This window comes from Muscardinus avellanarius (assembly GCF_963383645.1).
Source record: "Muscardinus avellanarius genome assembly, chromosome: 7".
NCBI classification, from domain to species: Eukaryota; Metazoa; Chordata; class Mammalia; order Rodentia; family Gliridae; genus Muscardinus; species Muscardinus avellanarius.
In genome coordinates, this window is record NC_137793.1 from 64,942,876 (window position 1) to 64,969,356 (window position 26,481).

The 26,481-nt window shown below is 38.3% G+C and overlaps 1 protein-coding gene across 1 annotated transcript in view; it reads left to right on the forward strand.

The window, feature by feature from the left end:
- Nucleotides 1-26,481, forward strand: part of ENAH (ENAH actin regulator) — a gene marked incomplete at both ends in the record, with an annotated part of 166,385 nt that overhangs the window by 83,005 nt on the left and 56,899 nt on the right. Inside the window, one exon of the mRNA XM_080698912.1 lies at nucleotides 4,976-5,153. Coding sequence (XP_080555038.1) covers nucleotides 4,976-5,153 — 178 coding nt within the window. The remainder of the gene's footprint in view (nucleotides 1-4,975; nucleotides 5,154-26,481) is intronic.

Consider the following 26,481-nt stretch of genomic DNA (forward strand, 5'->3'; position numbering starts at 1 on the left):
ACAGTAGCAATGAGTCATTCTCAAGGGAAAAGGATATAGCCCAGTGGTACAGTGCTTGCCTAGCATGCTCAAGGTCCTAGATTCCATCCCCAGCACTGCAGAGAATGCAAAACAAAACAACCCATCAGCTGAGTTTTCTGTAGAAACTATACAATTAGAAGGCAATAGATTTCAAGGAAATGAAAAGAAGATGACCATTTTGGATTTTTTACATAATATGAATGTACTTCATAAGTGAATGTAAAATAAAGACATTTTTCTGATTAAAACTGAGAGAACATAACATTAGGAGATCTTCATTGAAAGAAATTAAAGATAAAATGTTATCTCAGTAGACGGTTGGAGAGGGCAGAAGGAATAAGCATATACAAAGCTCTGGGTTCAATCTCCAGCATCAAAAAGAGAAGAAAGTGGCAGCAGAAAGAATAAATAATGGGAAAGTTTTAAATGATTATTAACTGCATAAAATTAATAGAAACATTTATAGAGCTTTACCAAGTAGTGTTAGCTTGGCATGATGGTGCATGCTTGCAATCCAAGTACTTGAGAGAATGAGCCAGGAGGACTGCAGGTTCAAGGCCAGCTTTTGCAGTTTATAGTGTACCTGCTAAAAGCCAAGGGTGGTGATCCATTTCTGTAATCTCAGTATTTGCGAGACTGAGACAACAGGATCACAGGTTTAAGGCCAAGGCTTGTAAACACTTATCTAACATGGCCAAGGCCTTGGGTTCAGCCCATAGTACTGCAAAACAAACAAACAAACAAACAAAGACATTTTATAGTGACGAAAGATTTAATTCCTGAGTCATAGCAGGAGATTTTAACTCACTTATTTTAGTAACCAATGTAGCCGACAGTCAGGAAAAAAAAATCAGTTAAGAGTACAGAAAATTTAAATAATGCAGTTACTATGCTTAACCTAATTTGCATACATATGCATACTTTCCCCATATACCTGTCATTTGTTTCAGAATTGAATATATGCTTGATCATAAAGCAAGTAAGTGGCTGGGGGTGATGGCACACACTTGTAATCCCAGTACTTAGGAAGGCTGAGATAGGATTGGAGGTTCAAGGACAGCCTCAGCTACTTAGTGAGGCCCTCTTCAACTTAGTGAGACCCTGTTTCAAAATACTGCAAAAAAAAAAATTAAGCATCAGCATATTTCAAAGGCTTAAAATCATACAGAGTGTTTTCTGGCCATTGTAGAACTAACCTGGAAATAAAAAAAATCCTAGATGCCGGGCGTGGTGACGCACGCTTGTAATCCCCGCGCTTGGGAGGCAGAGACAGGAGGATCGCGCAGGTTCGAAGCCAGCCGCGCGCGCTGGCTTAGGAGACCCTGTTTCCAAATAAAAATGTAAAAATAGGTCTGGGAGTGTAGCCCGGAGGTAGAAGGGCTTCCAGGAACCCCAGTACCACCAAAAAAAAAAAAAAAGAAAACCTAGATAATTTCATAGGCTTAGAAGTTAAATACTTTTCTTAATTTCCTATAGATCAAAGAAGAAATCACAGTGAAATAAGAAAAATTAGTTGAGTCGAACATGATATATATCAACACTGATGGAGTATAGCTAAGACTGTATACTAAGTGAAATTTAGAGGCTGAATGTTTATGTTATAAAAGCAGAAGTACTGAGCCAGGCGTAGTGGCACACACTTGTAATCCCAGCATTTGGGAGGCTGAGACGGGAAGATCATGGTTCACGGACAGCCTCAGCTACTTAGTGAGGCCCTTTGCAACTCAGTGAGACCCCTTGCAACTCAGTGAGACCCCGTTTCAAAATAAAGAATAAAAATTAAGGCTGGAGGTTTAGCTCGAAGGTAGAATGCCCCTGGAACAATACCCCCCCCCCCAATGTGTAAGAATTAGAATGGAAGAAGTAAAGCTGTCAGCTGTGGATGACATGGTTATGTATTTGAGAAGAAAAGCCTGAATGTAGTCATAAGGATTTAAAGTAAATTAGAATAGTTGGGATTCTCAAAGTAGATTAGATTAACACTGGGTTAGAAATTAATGAGTTTACCAAAGCTGCTGAGTACATTGTTATTATGTAAAGGTGAATAGTTTTCACCAGAGAAAATTAAAATGATGCTATTTACAATAGCAACAAACATTTATCAGATGCCAGACATCTAATGAAAGGTGTTCAAGACCCCTATATAGAAAGCTCTCAAATATTGAAGATAATCTAAATAAAGAATAGTATATGATATTCATGAATTAGCAGATAAGTTTATTTTATTTTATTTATTTTTGGCTTGGGAAATGAACCCAGAGGCATTCTTCCTCTGAGCTACACCCCAGCCTGATTTTATTTCTTATTTGGAAACAGGTTCTCACTAAGTTCTGGAGAGCCTTGCTAATTTTTTTAGGCTGATTTTGAACCTACAGTCCTCCTAAGTACTGGGGTTATAAGTGTACGCCACTATGCCTGGCTAGCAGATAAGTTTGATCTGTTAGCGTCAGTGCAATCTTAATCAAAATCTCAAAATTTTATTTCATTGAAATTGACAATCTGAATAGTAGATTCACTGAAAGTACTAAGAGTAACCAAAGTAATATTGAAGAACAAAACAGGAAAAACAAATCATAATGGCTATTGAGACCATGGTATAAAACTACAATAATCAGGACAGCATACTGTTTGCAAAAAGTTAGACATATTGACCAGTAGAAGAAAATGGTCCTGCAGACACTTGATTTATGAAAGAAAGGTAAACCTGCAGCCCAATTAATTCACTGCAGCACAGTGAATCAACTGAAGAGCCATGCTGAAACAAATAGGAAACTTGAACCCTCTCCCACGTTCATAAATCAATTCCAGTTGGACTGGGATACAAATGTAAAATAATAAAACTTCTTTAAGATGGCCTAGTAGTTTATGACCTCGGGATTGAGAGACATTTCTTAAACACAAGACAAAAAGAACTAACTATATAAAGAAAATGTTTACTAATTTGAACTGAATAAGAATGAAGAACTAGCTCAGTGCAGTGGCACATGCCTGGGACTGGGAGGCTGAGATAGGGGGATTGCCCGCCAAGGCCAGCCCCACAACTTAGCAAGACGCTGTTTCAAAGTAAAAAAAATTAAAAGGGTTGTGGTGTAGCTCACAGGTAGAATGCCCCTGGGTTCAACCTTCAGTACCAGAAGAAAAAAGACCCCCCCCATAGTGTAAAAGTGGGGGGGGGGCTTCTGTTTATCAAAATATTTTTCAAGAGTGAAAAAGAAAGCCCGGCGTGGTGGTGCACGCTTGTAATCCCACTGTTTTGGAGGCTGAGACAGGAGTGTTGCTTAGGTTCGAAGCCAGTCTCAGCTACTTAGTGAGACCCTGTTTCCAAATCAAGTATAAAATAGGTCTGGGAGTATAGCCCGGAGGTAGAAAAGCCCCTGGGTTCCACCCCCAATACCACACACACACACACACACACACACACACACACACACACACACAGTCCAGAATAGGACAAGATTTTTGTCATACAGAACACTACAGTGAAATCATATCCATAATGTAGGGGCTCTTACAAATCAGCTAAGAAGAAGATGATATTACTAAAAAAAAAAAAAAAAAAAGGGCCAGAGATTTGTTAAGTATTCCTGAAAGAATTTTTTTTTTTTTTGGTACTTGGGATGGAACCCAGGGGCATTCTACCTCTTGAACTATACCCCTAGCCTTATTTTTAAATCATTATTTTGAAACACAGTCTGAGTTGTAAAGGGCTTTACTAAATAGCTGAGGCTGTCTGAAAACTGTGATCCTCCTGTCTTAGCCTCCCAAATGCTGGGATTACAAGTGTGTGCCACCATACCCGGCTTGAAAGAAGGTATCTTGATAGCCCATAAATCATCGAAAAGTACCTCATTAGTTTACCTAATTTGTAATCAGGGAAGTATAAATTAAAACAATGATAATAGTAGTTGTAACTATTAGAATTGCTAAAATGAAGATCAACATTACCAGTCATAATGCTACCTGGTATGTGGAATAGTGCAGGCTGTGAAACTGAATTGATAGAACCAATTTAGAAAGCTACTCGGGAGTTTTTATTAAAGGTCGAGCATACATGTGGCCTGTGCTAGTTCTGCTCTTGGGGCTATGACCAACAAAAATGTGTGCTTGCTTAGTACTAAGAATGTTCATAATATCATTCTTTGTAGTGGTTCCAAACTACAAACAGTCCAAATGTTCATTAATGGGGGGGAATGAGTATACAGAGGAATACCACATAAAGCAATGAATATAAACAGACCTTAAGTACATGAAACAAGTGGTGGCTCTCATAAAGATAATTTTTAGGGAAAGGTCAGGCCTTTAGAACACATTGTAGAATGTGTACTGTGTAACCTCACTTGTATAAGTTAAAAACCTGCCAAACCAATTTAAGGTGACAGGTATGGCTAGTGCTTTTAGTTTTTTAGTGGATGGGAGGAGTTAAGAGGAGCCCTGTTAATGCTCTATTTTTGTGTATTACTTCAACAAACAAGTTAGGTTGTATTTAATGAGGTGGGAGTAGATTTTCTTTTGTTTTTCTGATTTATTGGTTTTTTTTTTTTGTTTTATTTTTGGTTTATTTTGGTGCTAAAGATGACCCCAGGGACATTCTACCTCTTTTTATTTTGAAACAGGGTCTCACTAGGTTGTTGAGAGTTCCACTACATTGCTGAGTCTTGCTGCGAACCTGTGATCCTCCTGTTTCAGCCTGCCAAGTACTGTAATTATAGGTGTGTGCCGCCACACCCAGCGGATTTACTTACTGTTCTAAAAGCAGACTTTTGTGACCCTCAGACAGTATAAGTTTTATCATACATTACTGCAGATTGCTTTTACCCTAGATAATTGTTCTAACCATTTGGGAGAAGATCTGTTAGGAATAGGTTTGATTGGATATATGCAATTAGGATTTGTAGACTTCCTTGATCTTGCCATTTGTAACTGGTTGTATATAAAAAGAACCCTTGTCTTTCAGGTCGTGATAAATTGTGCCATTCCTAAAGGATTGAAGTACAATCAAGCTACACAGACCTTCCACCAGTGGCGAGACGCTAGACAGGTGTATGGTCTCAACTTTGGCAGCAAGGAGGATGCCAATGTCTTCGCAAGTGCCATGATGCATGCCTTAGAGGTGTTAAATTCACAGGAAGCAGGTAAGATGTCCCTGCTTTCCTTGTATTCTTCAGCCAAAGTGCTATGGATGTGTTAAAGCAAATCTTTTTGTCAACCTTTATATCATGTATTTGAAGTAATACTTGAATTTCTTTGGTTTTCTGCAAAAATTTGAACTTTTATATTGATGATAAACATGTAGTCTAGAAGAATGATCCTGTGCTCTTAGTCTGTCTAGTTATTTTTAACCCTGTCAGCTGAAGTGACTTAGCTTGGTTTATCCTGATACACATAGCTCTTATTGCTAGGATGTGAGGCCCAGCAGAGATGCTGTTAGATAAGAATTATGAACGGTTATTGCTACTTTACTTCTTACCGGGAAACTTTTTTTTTTTTTTTTTTTTTTGGTGGTACTGGGGGTGGAACCCAGAGGCTTTCTACCTCTGGGCTATACTCCCAGACCTATTTTGTATTTTATTTGGAAACAGGGTCTCACTAAGTTGCTGAGAGCCTCACTAAGTAGCTGAGGCTGGCTTTGAACCCGTGCGATCCTCCTGTCTCAGCCTCCCAAGCATGGGGATTACAAGCGTGCGCCACCATGCCCGACCAAACACATGTTTTATGAAACACATTTTTTAAGCCACTATTGACCTTAGGAACTTCAAATAGAAGAAGGAAAGTCTCCTTCCTAGTAGATAAAAACATGATTCTCAAAGATGTCTGAGGATTTGAGGAGTGCCCTCAGGTGGTACAAGCCATGAATTGCATCTCCTCTGACTGCCTGCTTCTTAGATGATGCATAGAAATAATCACTTTAAAGAACTCACAGGACTTAAAACCACATGTCAGGAATAAGCTTAGTTTTATGTTGGTTTAAGAAATAGAATAGGAAATATACCAGTCTGTGGTTATTCTTCTGAAGAGATAATTTTTTATAATAAAAAAATCTTTTTAAAGACATAAAAATAAATAGGATAATTCTTGCCAATAGTGATCTTAATGATATAAACAAAGATTATGTATTTTAATAGCAAGGTATTATAGGTGAAAATTTGCTATTTTGTTGAAGGTATAGAATTTTAAAACCTACTTGCCTCTTTTTTTTTTTTTTTGGTGGTACTGGGGTTCCTGGAAGCCCTTCTACCTCCAGGTTACACTCCCAGACCTATGTTTACATTTTTATTTGGAAACAGGGTCTCCTAAGCCAGAGCACACGGCTGGCTTCGAACCTGCGCAATCCTCCTGTCTCCGCCTCCCAAGCGCGGGGATTACAAGCGTGCGCCACCACGCCCGGCGTTGCCTCTTTTTTTAATGTAATTTTTGCAGTGCTGAGGATTGAACCCAGAGGCATTCTACTTCTAAGCTACACTCTCAGTCATATTTTCATTCTTTAATTTGAAACAGGGTCTCACTAAGTTGTGGGGGCCTCACAAAGTAGATGAGACTGGTGATGAAACCGTCATCCTCCAATCTTGGCCTCCCAAGTACTGGAATTACAAACCTGCACCACCACACCTGGCATATCTTGCCTTACTGTAAAAAGGATTGATGCATCTAGTTCATGTGTTTATTTCAAATACAGATTTCCGGGTTTATCTTGTTACCTGTACATGTTTTAAATTAGGTCTTCTTTTGAGGAAATATCTATAATTAACTTGTATCTTGTCTTCATATTTTATCTGTTTTGGGGAAATAAACCACTGGAACACATTATAAGTCCGGAAAATAGCATAGGAAAGTCTTTTACTATCTTTGCCTAAGTGTACTTTTATAGCAGGCATTGGTGTTTTATCAGCTTCTATAATAAGTATACAGTTGTTTTCATTCACCATAGTTCTACCACAGAGAAAAAACTGGTATCGTTCTTAATATCTTAAATAGGTCAGTTGCACAGTTTGAATATTATATGTGTGACATTTGTCAACCACACAATAGGAATAAACTACCATTATTTTTATTTCTAAGCCTTCAAAAGAGGATCTAGGAATATTAGAAATTAAATATTAATTAACACAGTTCAAATGATTGTTTATCTTCCAAATGAAAAGGATTGTTTTTAATCAGTGAACAGTCAAGTAATTTGCTTTCAAATGCAAATGCTAATAATGTCATTTTCTTTCAGCTCTTGAACCTTTAAAACTAAGAATTAATGTAGAGACATTCAATCATCTTCTCTTGTAAAGAAATAAGCAGTAAGAAATAGTGTTCTGTTGACATTGTAGAAAGTTTGGGAAATAGGAAAATGGCCTGTTACTTCACTAGCTACAGAAGCATTTTGGTGCAACAACAAAAATTAATGGAGTTCTTCTTAGACTTTGATACCCTGTTCTTTGTCACAGTCTCAACCAGTAATACGATGGGCTGAGGAATGAGAAGAAATGGCAGGAGAAACAGATCTATCTCAGCCATTTCTGTGTTGTGGACCAAGTTGCTGGCATACAAGCTTTTGGTTCTATAGTTTTTTTCATTAGAGACAAGAAAGCTTTAAAATGATTAATGTTCTAAATAGTCTGATTTATTTAGGAAATGATTGTTTTTGTAGATTATTTTAAATGCTAATTTCTCATTTTTTTATGGTATTAATTGGCCTGGAAGTAGAAGCCTAGGAAGAGGTAGATGTTAAGAATTAAGAGTATCCTGGGGAAGTAATATAATTTCTCATGCAGACTTTAAAAATAGGATAGGTATGTTTTCTACCCCAGCATGACTATATTGGCCCCTCCCATCCATCTAAATAAACATACTCAGTAGTATTGCCTCTCAGTGTGATCCTGTCTTCTGCCAAAGCTATTTGCTTTGGGTCCATTGCCAATTCCCTGCTGAAATCATCTGTTTTCTTTCTGCCAAAATGAAGTTGAAAAAGCCTTACTTGCATGTCTCTTCCCAATACAATAACCTGAGAAAACTGGTTTCCCAATAACCTGAGAAAATTGATCAGGGAAAAAAAAGGACAGATTCACTCATAAAGGAAAAGCAACTATAGACGTACCTGTTTCATCACTTTTTAAAACCACTTTCCATATTTAATATTTGTTTATGTTTTGTTAGGTGTTAATGTCAATATTTACCATTGTCATTAGTGTTTAGTCCTTCATTATTTTCAGGCTTTTAATATTATGGATACCTTTGTTCAAACAAAATCTTTGCTGAAGCTCAATATATAAATGGGGGGAGGTGGAGTTACTTTAATTAATGTATGGGTCAGGCCCAGGGCCACTAAGGCTTCTACAGGGTTCTCTAGAGCATGATTTAAAAATCACTAACCCTGCCAGGCATGGTGGCGCACACTTATAATCCCAGCATTTGGGAGGCTGAGACTGGTGGATCACAGTTCACAGACAGCCTCAGCTTACTTAGTGAACCCCTGTTTCAAAATAAAGAATAAAAAATAGGGCAGCGGGTGTAGCTTGGAGGTCGAATACCCCTGGGTTCCATCCCCAGACCTGCAAAAAAAATAAAAAATAAAAAATCATTAATCCTCTTTCTTAAAAAAAAAATTAGTACAGCATTTGGGAGGCTGAGACAGGAGTATTGTGATTTGCAGACAGCCTCAGCTACTTAGTGAGGTCCTTTGCAACCCAGTGAGACTCTGTTTCAAAATAAAGAATAAAAAACAGGGCCGGAGGTGTAGCTCGGAGTTAGAATTCCCCTGGGTTCCATCCCCAGTACCAGGGGGGAAAAAAAAAAAAAAAAGTAATCAAACAATTTTTCCTTCTACTTTCCCTGTCCATACCCCCAAGTCCTCTTAATCCTCAGATTTTTAAAATTAAGAAACATCTTTCTTTGAGGCTAGCCTTCTGATCTTTACAAGTTTCTCTGTGTTGTATGAATTTGTGTGTATTTAATATTTTCATTTTTTATGAGCAAGGTGAGTGGCAGGGATGTTTTCCCTTATTTTGTTTTTAACATGGTTTGCAATTATCTAATATATTGTAAAGTACAGGAGGTACTAAATACAGTAAGTTATATTTGGAATTTAAAAATAGAAATCACATGTCCCAACATTTTTTAAAAAGCTGAATTAGTACTCTCTTTTTACCAAATGATGGTACTATATTTTTTTCTTTCTCAAATGGAAATTGACTCAATTTAATTATTTTTTGGTGAAACCCAGGGGCTTTCTACCTCCGGGCTATACTCCAGACCTGTTTTATATTTTATTTGGAAACAGGGTCTCACTAAATTGCTGAGAGCCTTACTAAGTAGCAGAGGCTGGCTTTGAACCTGTGTGTTCCTCCTGTCTCAGCCTCCCAAGCACAGGCATTACAAGCATGCGCCACCGCACCCGGCTAATTTTTGTTTGTTTGTTTGTTTGTTTTTTGGTGGTGCTGGAGATGAAATCCAGGGGCATTCTGCCTCTGTGCTACAATCCCAGACCTTTTTTCTATTTTATTTGGAAACAGGGTCTCACTAAGTTGCTGAGAGCCTCACTAAGTCACTGATGGTTCAAACCAACTTGGCCCTCCTGTCTCAACCTCCCAAGTACTGGGATTACGAGTGTGTGCACTACTACGCCCAGCTTCAATTTTAAACAAGTATGTTCTGTAAACTGATATTCTTTATTTCTGTCTTATTTATCAAGTTTATTTGTTCAGTTTATAAATAATAATTATGGATTATATAAACTAGAGTGTAATTCCTTATGATGGCTGTTAGAGGTAAATTCTCAGAGTCTGCTTTGTTTTTTTAAATTAAATTAATTTATTTATTTTTGCAGTACTTGGGATAGAACCCTAGGGCATTCTACCTCTGAACTATACCACCTGCCCAATTTTTTATTCTCTATTTTGAAACAGGGTCTCACTGAGTTGCAAGGGACCTCACTAAGTAGCTGAAGTTAGTCGTGAACCACGATCTTCCTGTCTCAGCCTCCCAAATGCTGGGATTACAAGCATGTGCCACCACTCCTGGCTTGCTTTATTTTTTGAAAACTTCAAGTAATTTGAAAATGAAAACAAGTCTTTCGATCCTTTTTTTTTTTTTTTTTTTTTGGTGGTACTGGGGTTCCTGGAAGCCCTTCTACCTCCGGGCTACACTCCCAGACCTATTTTTACTTTTTTTTTTTTTTAAATTTGGAAACAGGGTCTCCTAAGCCAGCGCTAGTGGCTGGCTTCGAACCTGCGCAATCCTCCTGTCTCTGCCTCCCAAGCACGGGGATTACAAGCGTGCGCCACCACGCCCAGCCTTGATCCTTATTTTAAAAAAGAAATAAATGCACGTCCTGGTTCTTTTGTTCTGCTCAGACCAGATGAAGTATAGTGTTGCAAAAGGAAAACCTTGAAATACTTAAACATTAACTAAAAGACTGTTTCTGCTCGATTGTATTTTATTCTTTTTAATCTATAAGGAATGAGAACATAGTCAGAGATACCCTTCTTGTGGTGAAAATTTTCATTAGATCTCATAGTAAGTATTGAGATCCCATTTATTTCTCCCCCTTAATGGTAACCTGCTCTCACATACCTTCCATTATGAGGATTTGTATGAGTTTTAGTCTCAGCTTTATTTTAATCTCTTTATGGCATGTTTTGAATTATATCTAAAGAACATTTCTAGAAATATTTTGTTTATAGTAGCAGTCTCTCCCTCTTGGGGGCAGCATTCTGCCTCCGATCTACACCTCCAGCCCTATTTTTTATTCTTTATTTTGAAATGGTCTCACTAAGTTGTGGAGGACCACACTAGGTAGCTGAGGCTGGCTATGAACCTGTGATCCTCCTGTCTCAGCCTCCCAAATACTGGGATTACAAGTGCAGCCCACCATGTCCGGCTTATAGTAGCATTCTAATTTTCTAGTTTGCTAATTTCTAGATTGCTAATAAGAGTGGAAGTAATATTACATGTACTTAAAAATACCATCCAATAACACATATTGTGCATAGGTACTGTGCTAGGCAATAGGGATAATGCCACCATGGTGAAGTCATGATAAGCACCTTAAAGCTTAAAAACACTGAGTTAGATAGAAGGCCAGAAAAATTAGGATACAGCTTGTGAGTGGAGTATGAAGTCCTTTGGAACACCAAAGAAAATTTCAGGTTCAGCAAAAATGTTTGAAGATAAGATGGTGTTTGAGGTGTGTTTTGAAGAGAGATTAGTTTTCATAAGTGTATTTTAGATAATCTTGGAGGCATTGGGTATGGAGCAGCTGGGAAACAACAGATGAACCATGTTGTGGTTTGGACCTGATCATTTGTATGGGGGAAAAATCCCAAAAGATGAAACTGGAAAGGTTGGAAAGGGCTGGTGTCTTACTGAGGAATAGTATACATTTTATCATGGAGAATCACTAAATAAATGTTTGATATGATCAACTTTGTGCTTTAGGACAAGTACAATGGACTATGTCCTCATTTAGTCACTAAAACAGTTCTGAGACAGTAGTGATGATCACACATTTTAAAATCTGGCATATACTTGACAGATAATCTTATAACAACCTCGTGGAGTTGGTTGTACTATCCTTGTTTCAAAAATGAGATTGAGGTTTATAAGAGCTCACTGGACTGGCCCAAATGCCTACAAGCTAGACAGTTGTATTTGTGGCACTTGTACACAGGTCTGATTTCAGAATTCAGCCTCTTTTCACTCTCAGTAAGATGGAATTCCAGGGAGGAGAGAGCACTGCTTTAAATGAAGATGAGGTTTATCAGTCAGTTTGTCCCACTGGTGTAAATGGTCTTGATTGGGAAGAGACCTTAGAGGAAGTACTATGCAGTAGATAACAAATTTGGTTCTGGACAAATTTATTTGGGGTACATTATTAAGATAACATTCATGAAAGTATATAAGTTTGGACCTGGAAAGGATTACTTGGATCTTGGGATCTTTGCTTTCACCTTTTACTTGCCTAAACTAACCAATCTTATTGGAGAAGTAACATTTTTGAAACAGATTAAGGCCTAACTGCTCACTAGAATTAAATGAGTAACAGGTTTGGGGGATTGGGTGAGTAGGACACTTTTGTGTGGATATTGTTATGTCCTGCTTATTCTTATACTTCTTCCATAGTCTTCCCCATTTATGCATTTATTTTATAGTGTGTGTGTGTGTGTGAGAGAGAGAGAGAGAGAGAGAGAGAGTGATACAGGGGTGGAACCCAGGGGCTTTTCTACCTCTGGGCTACACTCCCAGACCTATTTTATATTTTATTTGGAAACAGGGTCTCACTAAGTTGCTGAGAGTCTCACGAAGTAGCGGAGGCTGGCTTCGAACCTGTGCTATCCTGACCACACCTCCCAAGCACTGGGATTACAAGCATGCACCACCATGCCCGGCTCCCATATACATTTACATTTTTCACACTTATGCAAGATTAATGTGTCTGCTATCATTCCCAATTTCCAGTTAGGGAAATGGACGTGGAGAGTTATGACTTTGCTCAGGTGGACGTACCTATTTCTGCTTAAAGATCTCCAAAGCATTTTTTAAAAAGGCTTTTGAGGGAAGTCAGGTTAGGGTGAGAAAGAAAAGGGAAAAACTTTATCTACTTTTTGTTTTGTGTTTTTTAGTAAACTGTTAGGGTGCTTATCATTAGTTGGTGTAAATAACCTGAATTTGGAGTCCAAAATCTCCAGTTTGTCCCCCTCTGCTAGCAGGTCACCTTCCCTGAAGTTGTCTCCTTGTTTATACAGTAGGGTTCATGAAAATGCTTATGTTGGCATATGATTATGGGAATTAAGTGAGAAAGGGCATTGGTATTCTAAACTATACAATGTTAGCTGACTGGAAATTAACTTCTTTAGAGAAATGTGACAGACTTTTAAATTTCCTTCAATCTCTTATCCTTGATAAAGACATATCTGGTAGATCTTTTTTTTTTCATGCAAAATTAACTCACCCATCATCTGAGTACCTCTATATGCAAAGGAAAATGAGATAAAAGCCTTGTCCTTAAGGATCTTCTCATATAGGGGAGACAAGGCACAACCATAACACGAGAGAAAATCATGTTTACATACAGATAAAATACTGTATGGGTGTGAGAAGGGATGAACTTTCTCACCTGAGCAATCAGGGATTGTGTTAAGTTGACAAAATAGCTTTCTGAGTCAGATCCTGAAAGATAGATAAAATATAAACATGGGAAATGAAGGTGAAAGGCACATCAAGCTCTGGGAAAGGTTTACAAGTGCCAAGGTGGGAAGCATGAGATGTTTGTAGATCAGGGAGTTGTTTGGTCTCATAGGAATAAATTCAGAAAGGTAAGTATGATCAGGAAGGGCCTATGAGAGCTGTGGGTTATAGAGGTTTAGTGTAAGTTTTTGAGCAAGAGAGATAATCTGAGCAAAGCTGTACTTAAGAAGGCTAGCCATGGTTTGAATAGATAGCTGCTGGAGGCCATGAGACATTCTCATAGCTGCTCCTCTAAGTTACCAAGTGAAAGCAGAAATAGTAGATACTGAAGAGAAAATTCAAACCGTGGTAGAATCAATGGGTTTAAACAGAAAACCAATATTGTACTTCACCCTTAGATAATCTTTTTCATTAATAAAAAATTCTGACTTATCTGTTCTCAAAATATCATTAATAGAGAACTCTGGGACAGCATCATACTTTTTGAATGCGATGTGCTACCTAAAATTATTTTGGCTATATGAAGAAAATCAGTAGATTGGGAGCAATAAGTGAAAAAATACAAATGTAGTTAAGTAGAAGTTTGAATTTTATTGGGAGCCAAAGTTTAGTTTTATAAAGAAAATCACAGAGACACAACTCTAGGGCTTTTTTTGTTTTTGTAGTACTGAGGATGGAACCTAGAGGCTTTTCTACCTCCAGGCTATACTCCCAGGCCTATTTTTTTTTTTTTTTTATACTTTAGTTGGAAACAGGGTTTCACTAAGTTGCTGAGAGCCTCACTAAGTAGTAGCTGAGGCTGTCTAAACTGAGATCCTCCTGTCTCAGCCTCCCAAATGCTGGGATTACAAGTGTACGCCATCACACCCAGCCTCGTTAATTTCTTAATTTGATATTAAAGTAAAATTACAGAACAGTATGTTAAACTCACAGTTTAGTAAATCTAGTAACAGCATTAGCCTATATAGTACATGTGAATGTCATTTTTTTTCATTGTAGTTGTTGTAATCTGTTATAATTAGAGCAGTCACCAGCCTGTGCCCACAAGGCTACTGAAGTAGTCTGAAATAATTATTATCAGTGTTTTTGGAAAGTTAAATAAACAAAGCACATCTTGTATTCTAGTGAATCCTACTAACTCAGAAACTAAGCTTCTTTGTATGGGGCTGACAATGACCTGATCTTTGTACCAGGTTAAGTCTAAAACCAACCAGAAGTTCTTTTTTTTTTTTTTTTTTTAATTGTAGTATTAGAGATGGAACCCAGGGGCAATTCTACCTCTGAACTACACTCCTAGCCCTATTTTTTTTTTTTTTATTCTTTATTTTGAAACAGGGTCTCATTGAGTTGCAAAGGGTGACGGCACTAAGTAGCTGAGGTTGGCTGTGAACCACAGTCCTCCTGTCTCTGGAATGCTGGGATTATAAGCATGCACCACCACACCTAGTTCTGACTAACTGTTGTTTACATCTTGTAGTCACCAACTGTTGTTGAGGATCTTGCAATTCTGCCAGATACTGATAAGAAAAGTTTAAATAACCAGAATATTTGACCGTTCTTTTGTCTCAGCCTCTCAAGCACTGGAATTACAGCACCACTCTGCTGGGCTTTTAAACATTTGATAGTAGTAACTAACCCTCTTAATTAAGTCTACAGACCTCCTTTTCATTAGAGGGATTAATGCCTAGATTATTCCTGTTTGGGTTGCTTTAGATTCTGATTTTCTTTTGGGTTAAACCAAATGTAGAATCAGGAATCTTTAATTTAAAATCCTCATTTAGGAGCCGGGTGTGGTGGCGCACGCTTGTAATCCCAGCATTCGGGAGGCTGAGACCTGGAGGATCACGGTTCACGGACAGCCTCGGCTACTTACTGAGGCCCTCTGCAACTCAGACCCGGTTTCAAAATAAAGAATAAAAATTAGAGCAGGGGATGTAGCTCAGAGGTCAAGTGCCCCTGGGTTCCAACCCCAGACCCACACACACAAAAAAAAATCCTCATGTATGGATTCAAGAAGTGTGGCTCAAGGACCTTTAAGGCCCTTCTTTTAAACCTTTCAAGAGGGTTGGTAAGAACCTCTATTTCTTTAGTACATTTTAACCAAAACAGCGTACTGCAACATTGAATGCAAAAGCAAATGAAAGAATCCAACTGTCTTCTGTTAAACCAAACAGCAGCCAGGCATGTTGGCGCACACTTGTAATCCCAGTGCTTAGGAGGCTGAGACAGGAGGATCACACAGGTTCGAAGCCAGCCTCAGCTACCTAGTGAGGCTTTTAGCAACTTAGGTCTGAGAGTATAGTCTGGAGGTAGAAAAGTCCCTGGGTTCCACCCCTAGTACCACCAAAATAAATAAATAAATACCAAATGGATTTATATTAGTCCATATTCTGTTACTATAATAAAATGCCTGAAGATTTTATAAAGAAAAGAACTGTATTACTTGATGGTTCCAGGGCATGACACAGGCTTTTTTCTGCTCAGCTTTGGTGAGGGTCTCATGGCAGATGGCATCACAGTGTGATGGTTGTACTTTTGGGGGTGAGAGATCACATTGGCAAACAGGACCAAAAACCCAAGGTCTGAGCCTCCAACACAAACCTTTGGGGAATAACCTATATCCAAACTACAGCAAGATTTATACAAATGTTAAAGTATGTTGTTCTCATTTCATGTAGACACACGTTTGGAAAATGCTTTTTATAAAATGCTACTTATTTTAGATTTAACAGCTTCTAAATTATTTTTAAATGAATTACTAGATATTAAACTAGAATAATTTCTGTTTTAATACAGTAAATTATGATCACTATAACCGGAATGAACATGGTTTTCAGAATCTTGAATAATTTTATGTGGGTGGGCACTGGGGGTTGAAGTCAGGGGCATTCTTTCTCTGAGCTACACTCCTAGCCGTTTTTATTTTTTAGTTTGAAATGGTTGCACTAAGTTGCTGAGAGTCTTTTTAAGTTGCTGAGGAAGTTGCTGAGGCTTGCTTTGAAACTGATTCTGTCTTAGCCTTCCATGTACTGGGATTACTACACTGTGTATGATCTTCAATAATGTTTAAGAGTATAAATTGGGTACTAAGGCTCTTGGATAGGCAAAATAAATATCAGAATGGCCATTCTACCAAAATGTATCTACATAGTCAATGTAATCCTTATCAAAATACCAATGTCATTCTTCATAAACCTAGAAAAATCAGTTATAAATTTTGTATTGGGAAACAACCCAGAATAGCCAAAGCAATTCTCAGCAATACAAACCATGTAGGAGGCATCACAATTCCTGACTTCAGATTATACTGTAGAGCTATGGTAATAAAAACAGCATGCTATTGATACAAAAACAGACATATATACTAATGGAACAGAATAGAAGATACAGAAACAAATTTATATACTTATAGTCAATTGTTTTTCAACAAAGACACCAAACACATGCATTGGAGAAAAGACAGCCTTTTCAACAAATGCTGTTGGGAAAACTGGCTATTCATTTGTAGAAAAATGAAACCAAATCCTTACTTCTCACACTGCATAGGAGTCAAATCAAGATGGAAATTAGACCAGAGATTTTGAAGCTACTAGAGGAGGACATAGGTCCAACGCTCCAACATATCAGCACAGGTAGAAACTTTCTTAATAAGACCCCAAAGGTCCAGAAGCCAAAAGAAGAATAAGTAGAATGCTATTAAATTAAAAAGTTTCTGCTCATTAAAGGCCACCATCAGAAGTCTCAAAAGAAAGCCTACAGAATGGGAGATGATCTTTGCCAGCTATCCCTTTGATAGAGGACAAATATCTAGAATATACAAAGAACTTAAAAGACTTTATACTAAAAAAGCAAATAACCCAATCAGAAAAATGGGCAACTGAACTAAATAGATACTTCACAAAAGAAGAGATACAAATGGCCAATAAATGCATGAAAAAATGTTCATCTTTATTAGCAGTCAGGGAGATGCAAATCAAAACTACACTGAGATTCCATCTAACCCCAATCAATCAGAATGGCAATCATCAAGAAGTCAAACAACAAAAAATGTTGGTGAGAATGTGGGGAAATTGGAACTCTTCTACATTGTTGGTGGGATTGCAAATTAGTACAGCTGCTATGGAGATCATCGTGGAGATTCCTCAGAAAATTGGGAATGGACCCACCATCTGATCTGGCTGTACCACTCCTGAGTATGAAAGGGACTGAAATCAGAGTAACAGTAATATATGCATATCCATGCTTATAGTAGCACAATTCACAATAGCCAAAATAAGTGTCCATCAACAGATAAATGGGTTACAAAATTGTGTGATATGCACACAATGGAATTCTACTCAGCAATGAAGAAGAAGAAAATCATGTAATTTGTAGGAAAATAAAAGGACCTGGAAAACATCATGTTAAGTGAGATTAGCCAGTCACAGAAAGTGAAGGGTCATATATTTTCTCTAATAATGTGGAAGCTAGGAAGTAATTGGGATATTGGAGGGACTCCAGATAATGGAGGAGGAAAAACTTTAGTGGAACCAGGGAAGTGGTATAGGAAAGAGGGAGGATTAATGAAGGAAATACTGTCATTGACATTATGTACATATGTGAGAATACCAATGTCAATCTTAGCACCGTATATGGGGAAGAGTGGGAGGAGAATGGGGAGGAAGCCAGGGGAAAGCCCACCCAGTGCTGTGTGGATGTACGTTACTATCAACACGATTGCATTATAATGTGAGACTATAATGGGCCAATAAAAGTATATATAAAGAATTGGGTACTAAGAACAAGAACATTTGAAGACTACTGCTATAACTTACGAGGAAGAGTTAGTGACAACAGAACTTCTGTCATCTTTTTATCTCCAGTCTATAAAAGAAATCTCAAAAGTTGTCTATTCAATGGGAATTGATTGTTCCTTATAGGCTCTTTAATGTAGGTTGATAATGCCTAGCTTTGCCTGAAACAGCTTTTCCTCCTGTTTTAAAAAAATTCTCTTTCTGTATTTTGTGTTTTATCCCCATGAAGAAGATAGAATGAGGAAGCTGGCATTTAAAATTGGGACTTTGTTAGCCAGGCGTGGTGGCACATGCTTGTAAATCCTAGCATTTGGGAGGATGAGACGGGACAATCTCAGTTCGAGGACAACCTCAGCTACTTGGTGAGGCCCTTACCCTGTTTCAAAATAAAGAATTAAAAAATAGGTCTGGTGGTGTAGCTCAGAGGTAGAATACCCCTGGGTTCCATCCCCAGTACCACAAAAAATATAAATAAATGAATAAATAAATGAATGAATGAATTAAATTGGGACTTTCTTAGTCCCAGACGTGGACAAAGATTATTTCTAATTCCTTTTATCATCATCTCCTGATGAAAGGGGAAATGTAGGTCTAATGACCCTTTTTGTTCCTAACATAAAAACTGCCCATCATTTAGGTTTGCAACTACCCTCTGTTCATCACAACTACTTGTTGTTGCTGTTTCTAGTTGCCTCTTATAAAGTTTTTCTGCTTTCTACTTATTCAGTACAGTTGTGACTTTTATTTTTGTGATTTTTTTTTCAAAATTATGTTTTAAATATGTATATGGATTCATATAATATGTGAATTATTATTTAAAATAAATTATTTATATACTATTATATACTGAATTTTAAAATAGTTAACTCTGATGATCTTTAAGCCCCAATCACTAACAGTTTTGGAATGCTGCTTTATCTTGAGTGTAACTCAAGTCTGATTTTTAGTGAGCACAGCTTTAGCCTTAGTTATAGGACTTAGGAGATCTTGTCCTGCTCTAAAGTGGAACAAGTAAATGACTTAAAAAAGGCAGTTACTATCTTTGTGCTAAATCTGGGCTTCATAATCTTAAAAAAGTTATTTTAGCCTAAAGTTTGTTGTCCTACAGACACTATTCCATCTGCTTCACATTCTTGCTTCTCTGCTTGTCTGGCACTTGGGCAACTTAAAATGTATTCTCTGGCGCAGGTCTAACTTGTGTCCGCAGTTGTCTTCAGGCATATTTTACAGTAAGCTTTAAATTTAGTAATGGTGCTGAGCCAGGCATTGTGGTACACACCTGTAATCCCAGTACTTGTGAGGGAGAGATCATAGGTTCAAGGCCAGCCTCAGCTACTTAGCAAGGCCTTCAGCAATTCAATGAAACTCATTTTCAAAATAATAAATAATACAGGGCTGGGTTGTACAGCTTAGAGGTAGAATGCCTCTGGGTTCAATCCCCAGTACCACAAAAAAGAAGGGAAAAAATTGACTTGCAGGTATCATCCATAATTATTTTCACGGTTTCCTGCGTGAGAATAGTAAATTGCCTACAGTGGCTTTACCTGTATTTGTGAAGTTTTTTTAATTGGTCATGAATTAGAGAGGCATTTTGCTGGTGTGTGTGTGTGTGTGTGTGTGTGTGTGTGTGTGTGTGTGTGTGTATGTATTTTTGGGGTGGTACTGGGGTGGAACCCAGAGGCTTTCTACTCAGACCTATTTTATATTTTATTTGGAAACAGGGTCTCACTACGTGGCTGAGAGCCTCACTCAGTAGCTGAGGCTGGCTTCGAACCTGTGTGATCCTCCTGTCTCAGCCTCCAAAGTGCGGGGATTACAAGCGTGCGCCACCATGCCTGGCTTATTTTTGCTGATATTATTATTATTATTATTATTATTATTATTATTATTATTATTATTATTATTTTGGTGGTACTGGGGTTCCTGGAAGCCCTTCTATCTCCGGGCTACACTCCCAGACCTATTTTTACATTTTTATTTGGAAACAGGGTCTCCTAAGCCAGCGCGCGCGGCTAGCTTCGAAACTGCGCGATCCTCCTGTCTCTGCCTCCCAAGCGCAGGGATTACAAGCGTGCGCCACCACGCCCGGCCCTTTTGCTGATATTAAACAGCCAAAAAGTTTGATATCTCTGTAGAATGTTTTTATCTATATGAGTAAAGAGAGGCTTTAATCGAATAGCATCTATATTGTTGTCTATTAATGTTAAGAAATGAATTACAGGAACCATTTCTACTCTGATGGGAATGCCCACAACATACAGCAGCAGCCAAACCTGTTGCATAGCTTAATTTTGGATATGATTTTGAGGCAGGGCAAAGAACCTGGGAACAGGAAGGATTTTAAAAGGCCATCTGCATCACCTTCTGTAAGGTTGGGGGACTTAAACAGGAATGTGAGACACTAGTGGGTGCCAGGAAATCACCACGAACCCACAATATAACAATTCAAATTAAGGATTGAAACTGTGTAAAAGTTGTTGGTCCCCCCAAACTCAATCTGACCATACCTAAAAGAGCAGCTGAGAAACCTCAGCAAAGTTTAAAAGCCTACTTCCCAAGGCTTCAGAGTTTACTCTCTTGCTGCTTTGTCTTCTCTGTTTCACTGACTTAAACTTTCATGTTTCTTTTCTTTCTTTTTGCTATCTTTTCTTTCTTTTCCCTTTCTTTTCTTTTTTTGTACTGAGGATTGAGCTCTCAGGAGCATACTGCCTCTTCCCCCTAACCCGATTTTATTAATTATTTCAAAACAGGTCTTACTGAGTTGGGGATAGCTTTGGCAAGTTGCTGAGGCTGGCTTTGAACTTGCTATGCTATCTCAGCCTCCCAACTCTTGGGATTACAGCCAAGGGTTACCATGCCAAGCTGAACTTGTAATATTTCTAAACCCTTCGCTAGTCTTGGGCTTCCTTCATCAAAATACACTGAACAGGAACCCTGTAAGAAGAAACACCCCTTTTCATTTTCAGTGTATATTAGGTGTACCAATAGATTGTTCCTGTCCATTCTTAGCTAAGAGCATGTCCACGTGAACATTGCCTTTGAATTAACATTAAGCATTCCTGCCTTTATAATTTAGGCAAGATTGAATAATTTTTTATTTATTTTTTGGTACTGGGAATTGAACCCAGCGGCATTCTAACTCCAAGATACACTTCCTCCCACCTTTTTAATTTCTTATTTTGAAACTGAGTCTTTCTGAGTTTCTGGAGCTGTCCTCTAACTAGACTGCCATCCTTCTGTCTTAGCCTCCCAAGTATTGGGATTACAGGTGTGCAAAGTTTAAGATAGAACAATTTTCAACTGGAATAGTGGCACACACCTCTAATCTCAGCTACTCAGGAGGCTGAGGTAAGAGGGCCACAAGTTTCAGGCCATCCTCAGCAACTTATCCAGACCTTGTCTCAAAATATAAAGGGATGGAGATATAGCTCAGTGGTAGAGAGCCCCTGGGTTCAGTTCCCTCCCACCACCCTCCCGCCCCCCCAAATAAAGGAAAAGAAAGAAAGGGTTTAAAACTGTTGTCCATGTGGGACTAATACTTGTATAGAGAAGATGAGACATGGTCAGAAATACCTGCAAGGCACTATAAATATCATAGATGACATTGAGGGGTGATTAGGAAGGGGGCTAAGCAAATATTACAAGCTACCTATGTAAAGAAACCAAGAACAATTCTTCTAAGGTAGACCTGCTACTTTTTGAGCATTTCTAATCTCAGATGATTCACATGAGAAAACAGATGACTTCTGTCTTCTGGAAATCTTCAGGAGTGTCCTGTGGTGATAGTGCCAGTCATATAGGAAAAAATAAATTTTTGCTGAGGAATTAATTTTGCAAGTACTGTTCTGATCTTTTCTGTGGTGAAAGTATACTAAACACAGAACACATAATTTTTTTTTCTTATTCAGAATTAGTATCACTGGTCCCCATTGATTAAGGCTTAAATTCATATATCCCTGTTTGAAGACACTGACTGGATGAGTGAACACCAGGAAATGGTGTGTCCCAGTCCCTTCTGCAGATTCTACTAGAATCAACTTCACCTTGTTAGGAAAAAGGATTTTTGTGAACCCATTGCATTGTGTACCTAAGACCCCAGTCCCTCTTGTCAGACTTCTTACTGCTACCCTGGGTTCCTTGGTGAGCTGGTCCTTTGACTCCACTTCTCTGGTACTCTTTTATACCTGGATGCTTGTACTTTTTCTGCCTTCTTTCAGTATCGTGGGACTTATGGTATGTCTTTCTCTTCTGTACTTTTTTTTTTTTTAGAACATTTTAAACTATTAATTTCTGGGCTATATAAATAAATTGGCAGAGCCAAAATTAATGCTAATAAAACACTTATTTACATATAAAAATAAAATTACCTGAAGTGTCTCTTGCATGAGACCATAAAAAAAACACTTTGTTGTTGTTGTTGTTTTTGGTGGTACTGGGGTTCCTGGAAACCCTTCTACCTCTGGGCTACATTCTCAGACACCTATTTTTTATATTTTTTATTTGGAAACAGGGTCTCTTAAGCTAGCACAGCTGGCTTTGAACCTGCCCGATCCTCCTGTCTCCCCCTCCCAAGCACGGGGATTACAAGCATGCACCACCATGCCCAGCCACATTTTTTTTTTTAATGTAGCCCAAGTCAGATGTGGTAGCACACGTTTGTAATCTCAGAACTTGGGAGGCTGAGACAGGAGGATTACAGGTTCATGGCCAGCTTCAGCTACTTAGTGAGGCCCTCCTCAACTTAGACCCTGAGGCAGAATGCCCCTGGTTTTAATCTCCAGGAAAACACACACACACACACACACACACACACACACACACACACACACACTAGCTTATTGTTCATTCATCTAGACTAAGATGTGATAAGTAAATAGCTTTCAAGTATATGGAGTATGGCAATATTTATAGTGTTACTTAAATAGATGTTCAAGAATATAAAACTTTTTTCTTAGGAATGCCAGAATTATTTCATTGCTCCAAAGGGATATTATTCTTTTGGGAACTCTGTTTGAATTATGTCTCTTCCCTTTTAAGTATTTTGACCTCAGTTTGAATAGAACAGTTTTATTTTCAGTTTCACATCCCTGACAAGAGAAAGGTTTTCAGGATGCAGATATTTCCACATTCTCAATTAGCCCAGCAATGATTTTCTGTCAAAACTTACCAGGCTGGACGTGGTGGCGCATGTTTGTAATCCCAGTATTTGGGAGGTGGAAACCGAAGCATCGCAGTTCGCTGACAGCCTCAGCTACTTATCGAGGCCCTTTGCAACTCAGTGAGACCCGGTTTCAAAAATAAAAAGACTATAAAATAGGGCTGGGGCATAGCTCGGAGGTACAATGTCCCCGGGTCCCATCCCTGGTAAAACACACACACACACACACACACACACACACACACACACACACACACACACCTCTTACCCTTTAATTTATTTAGGAAAGAGTTGGGAGTCAGTGTTATTTAAAACCTGCCACCAACATTTCTTTTACATTTCATCTTACAGTGCATTGGGATTATATGGTCACTCTAGCTGCCTCACTATTGACTTGCTCATAACAAGTTCAATATAAGGTTGGTATGCTGGAGAGGTGGCAGATTGCCTTCCCATCAGCTCTGCTCTGTGCCTGCCTTTTGTTGGTAATTGTGAGGCCTGGGAAAGACTTCTGCCCCCACCTGGCTTTCTTCACTCTGGGAAGTAGCTGTGGAAGTTTCTTCCTTGCTTTAAAAATGTTTAATTCTTCCTGGTATTTTGTGGGATCCTAACCTTATAGTACATTAAAAACTTAAAATTTATATTTTCTGGGTTATTTCTTTACATTATTACATCAATTTGGTTTCAAAGGAACCCTCACTTTTCTATCTGCATAAAGATTATTTTAAGAAAATTTTATTTCACAGATTTTTATTTAAACATTTCTGAACTTATATATTTCTCCTGCTCTGTTATTGTACAATTATATACAGATTCATTGATTCTTGTGTTTATTCATTCCCCCTCCATTGGCATTATTTAGGTGGAGAGATAAGTATATAGATATGTACTATTTTTTTCTTGCGGTACTGGGAATGGATACTACACCCTTAGCTCTCTATTTTTTATTCTTTATTTTGAAACAGGGTTAGCTGGGCGTGGTGGCGCACGCTTGTAATCCCTGCGCTTGGGAGGCAGAGACAGGAGGATCGTGCAGGTTCGAAGCTAGCCCTGCGCGCTGGCTTAGGAGACCCTGTTTCCAAATAAAAATGCAAAAATAGGTCTGGGAGTGTAGCCCAGAGGTAGAAGGGCTTCCAGGAACCCCAGTACCACAAAAAAAAAAAAAAAAAAAAAAAAAAAAAAAAAAAAGAAACAGGATCTCACTGAGTTGCAAAGGGCCTCACTGAATAGTAGCTGAGGCTGGCCCCGAACCATGATCCTCCTGTCTTAGCCTCCCAAATGTTGGGATTACAAGCGTGCACCACCACACCCAGCTGTATGTGCTTCTAATATGCAGCTAGCACATAATATACCTTCACTAAGTTTTTAAGTTGCATCATCAGTTCTATAAAAACCCAATTTAAAGATATTTATTATCAGTTAGGTGTGGTGGCGCATGTTTGTAATCCCAGCATTTGGGAGGCTGAGACAGGAGGATCACAGGTTCAAGGACAGACTAAGCTACATAGTGAAGCCCTCTACTCTACAATTTAGTGAGACCCTGTTTCAAAATAAATAATAAAAAATAGGCATAGGGATGTAGCCTGAAGGTAGAATGCCCCTGGGTTCTATCTCCAGTTCCACACACAGAAAATAAAGTGTGTGTGTGTGTGTGTGTGTGTGTGTGTGTGTGTGTGTGTGTGTGTATAAACAATCTATATTGTAATATTACAGTATAGAACAATGTATAGTAATATATAACTATATACATTATATATCTTGTTATATACCAAGTATGATGATAGTTCTTGCAACAGGAAGATAAATACAGCACAAATAATACCTTTGGTTTTACCTAAATTTCAGGCGAAATGCCCCAAAGTTGATTCATGCAAGCTCCTCCCAAGTCTAGTGAGGCAGACAGCTGCCTGTAAATAGAAAATGTGAAGTAATAATTCATTAGTCACATGATAAGTGGGAAAGACTTTAGGCTTTACCAGTTGGTATTGGGGTTTTATATTGTGTTTTCTTTTGAGCTTTTGCCTAGTATTGAAACTCCCTACCCCACCATGTTTTATTTTATTTTCTTAGGTGAAAATATGTCTTTGCTGCTTTTGTATCTTATAGTTTTTGAAGATAGACAATAAAAGGCAAAGTTTTTGTTTATTTTGAAACAGCTTGTTGCTAAGTTTCAGAAACTGGCCTAGAAACTCAGATCCTGCTGTCTCAGCCTCTCAAGTGCTGAAATTACAGACATGCACCACCCTGCCTGCTTAAAAGGCTAAGATTTGCCGGGCGTGGTGGCGCACGGTTGTAATCCCCGCGCTTGGGAGGCAGAGACAGGAGGATCGCGCAGGTTCGAAGCCAGCCGCGCGCGCTGGCTTAGGAGACCCTGTTTCCAAATAAAAATGTAAAAAATAGGTCTGGGAGTGTAGCCCGGAGGTAGAAGGGCTTCCAGGAACCCCAGTACCACCAAAAAAAAACCAAAAACAAAACAAAAAATAAAAGGCTAAGATTTAATGTCTTAATGAAGACAGTAAAACTATAAAAGTCTATAGATTGAACTAAAACTACTAAAAATATTGTTTAAAATGATTTGCTATTTATATAGTTTTCCTGAAGATGAAATGCTTTACTGAGTAACATTTATTTATTCTTAAGGGCAGGAATATGACAAACATCCTACTTTAAAGTTCTCTTAATTTTTGGCAATATAAATATTGGGGTTTTTTTCCATTTCTTTGAACATATTAATGTTTCACTTAATAACATACTGTTGTTTGAAATGGCAAACCATATTTGGAACAGGGCCTCACTGAGTTGCTGAGGATTCTTGCTAAATTGCTGAGGCTTGCCTTAAACCTGAGATTTTCCTATCTCAGCTTCCCAAGTACTGGGATTACAGGCATGGGTTACCACATCCAGTTTAAAACAGTTCTTTTTTTTGGTGGGGGGGCAGGTCAGGGATGGAACCCAGGGTCATTTGACCTCCGAGCTACACCTCCTGCCCTAATTTTTTATTCTTTATTTTGAAACTGGGTCTCACTGAGTTGCAAAGGGCCTCACTAAGAAGCTGAGGCTGTCCACGAACCGCGATCCTCCAGGCTCAGCCTCCTGAATGCTGGGATTACAAGCATGCGCCACCACACCTGGCTAAAACAGTTTTTTTAATGTCCTTTTTGGCAGCCCACTCTGATAGTTTTGTATTTTATTCTGTGCAATAAATTCCATGTATTGTAAGCCAAATTTATTTGCTTTTAAAATGCATTAAACTATTCTTTTAGTAAATTTTATCTATTTCTGAATTTCAGAAAGTAAATTTGGACCTCTTTGTTATTTAATATTAGCCATCCTGGTTTTTTT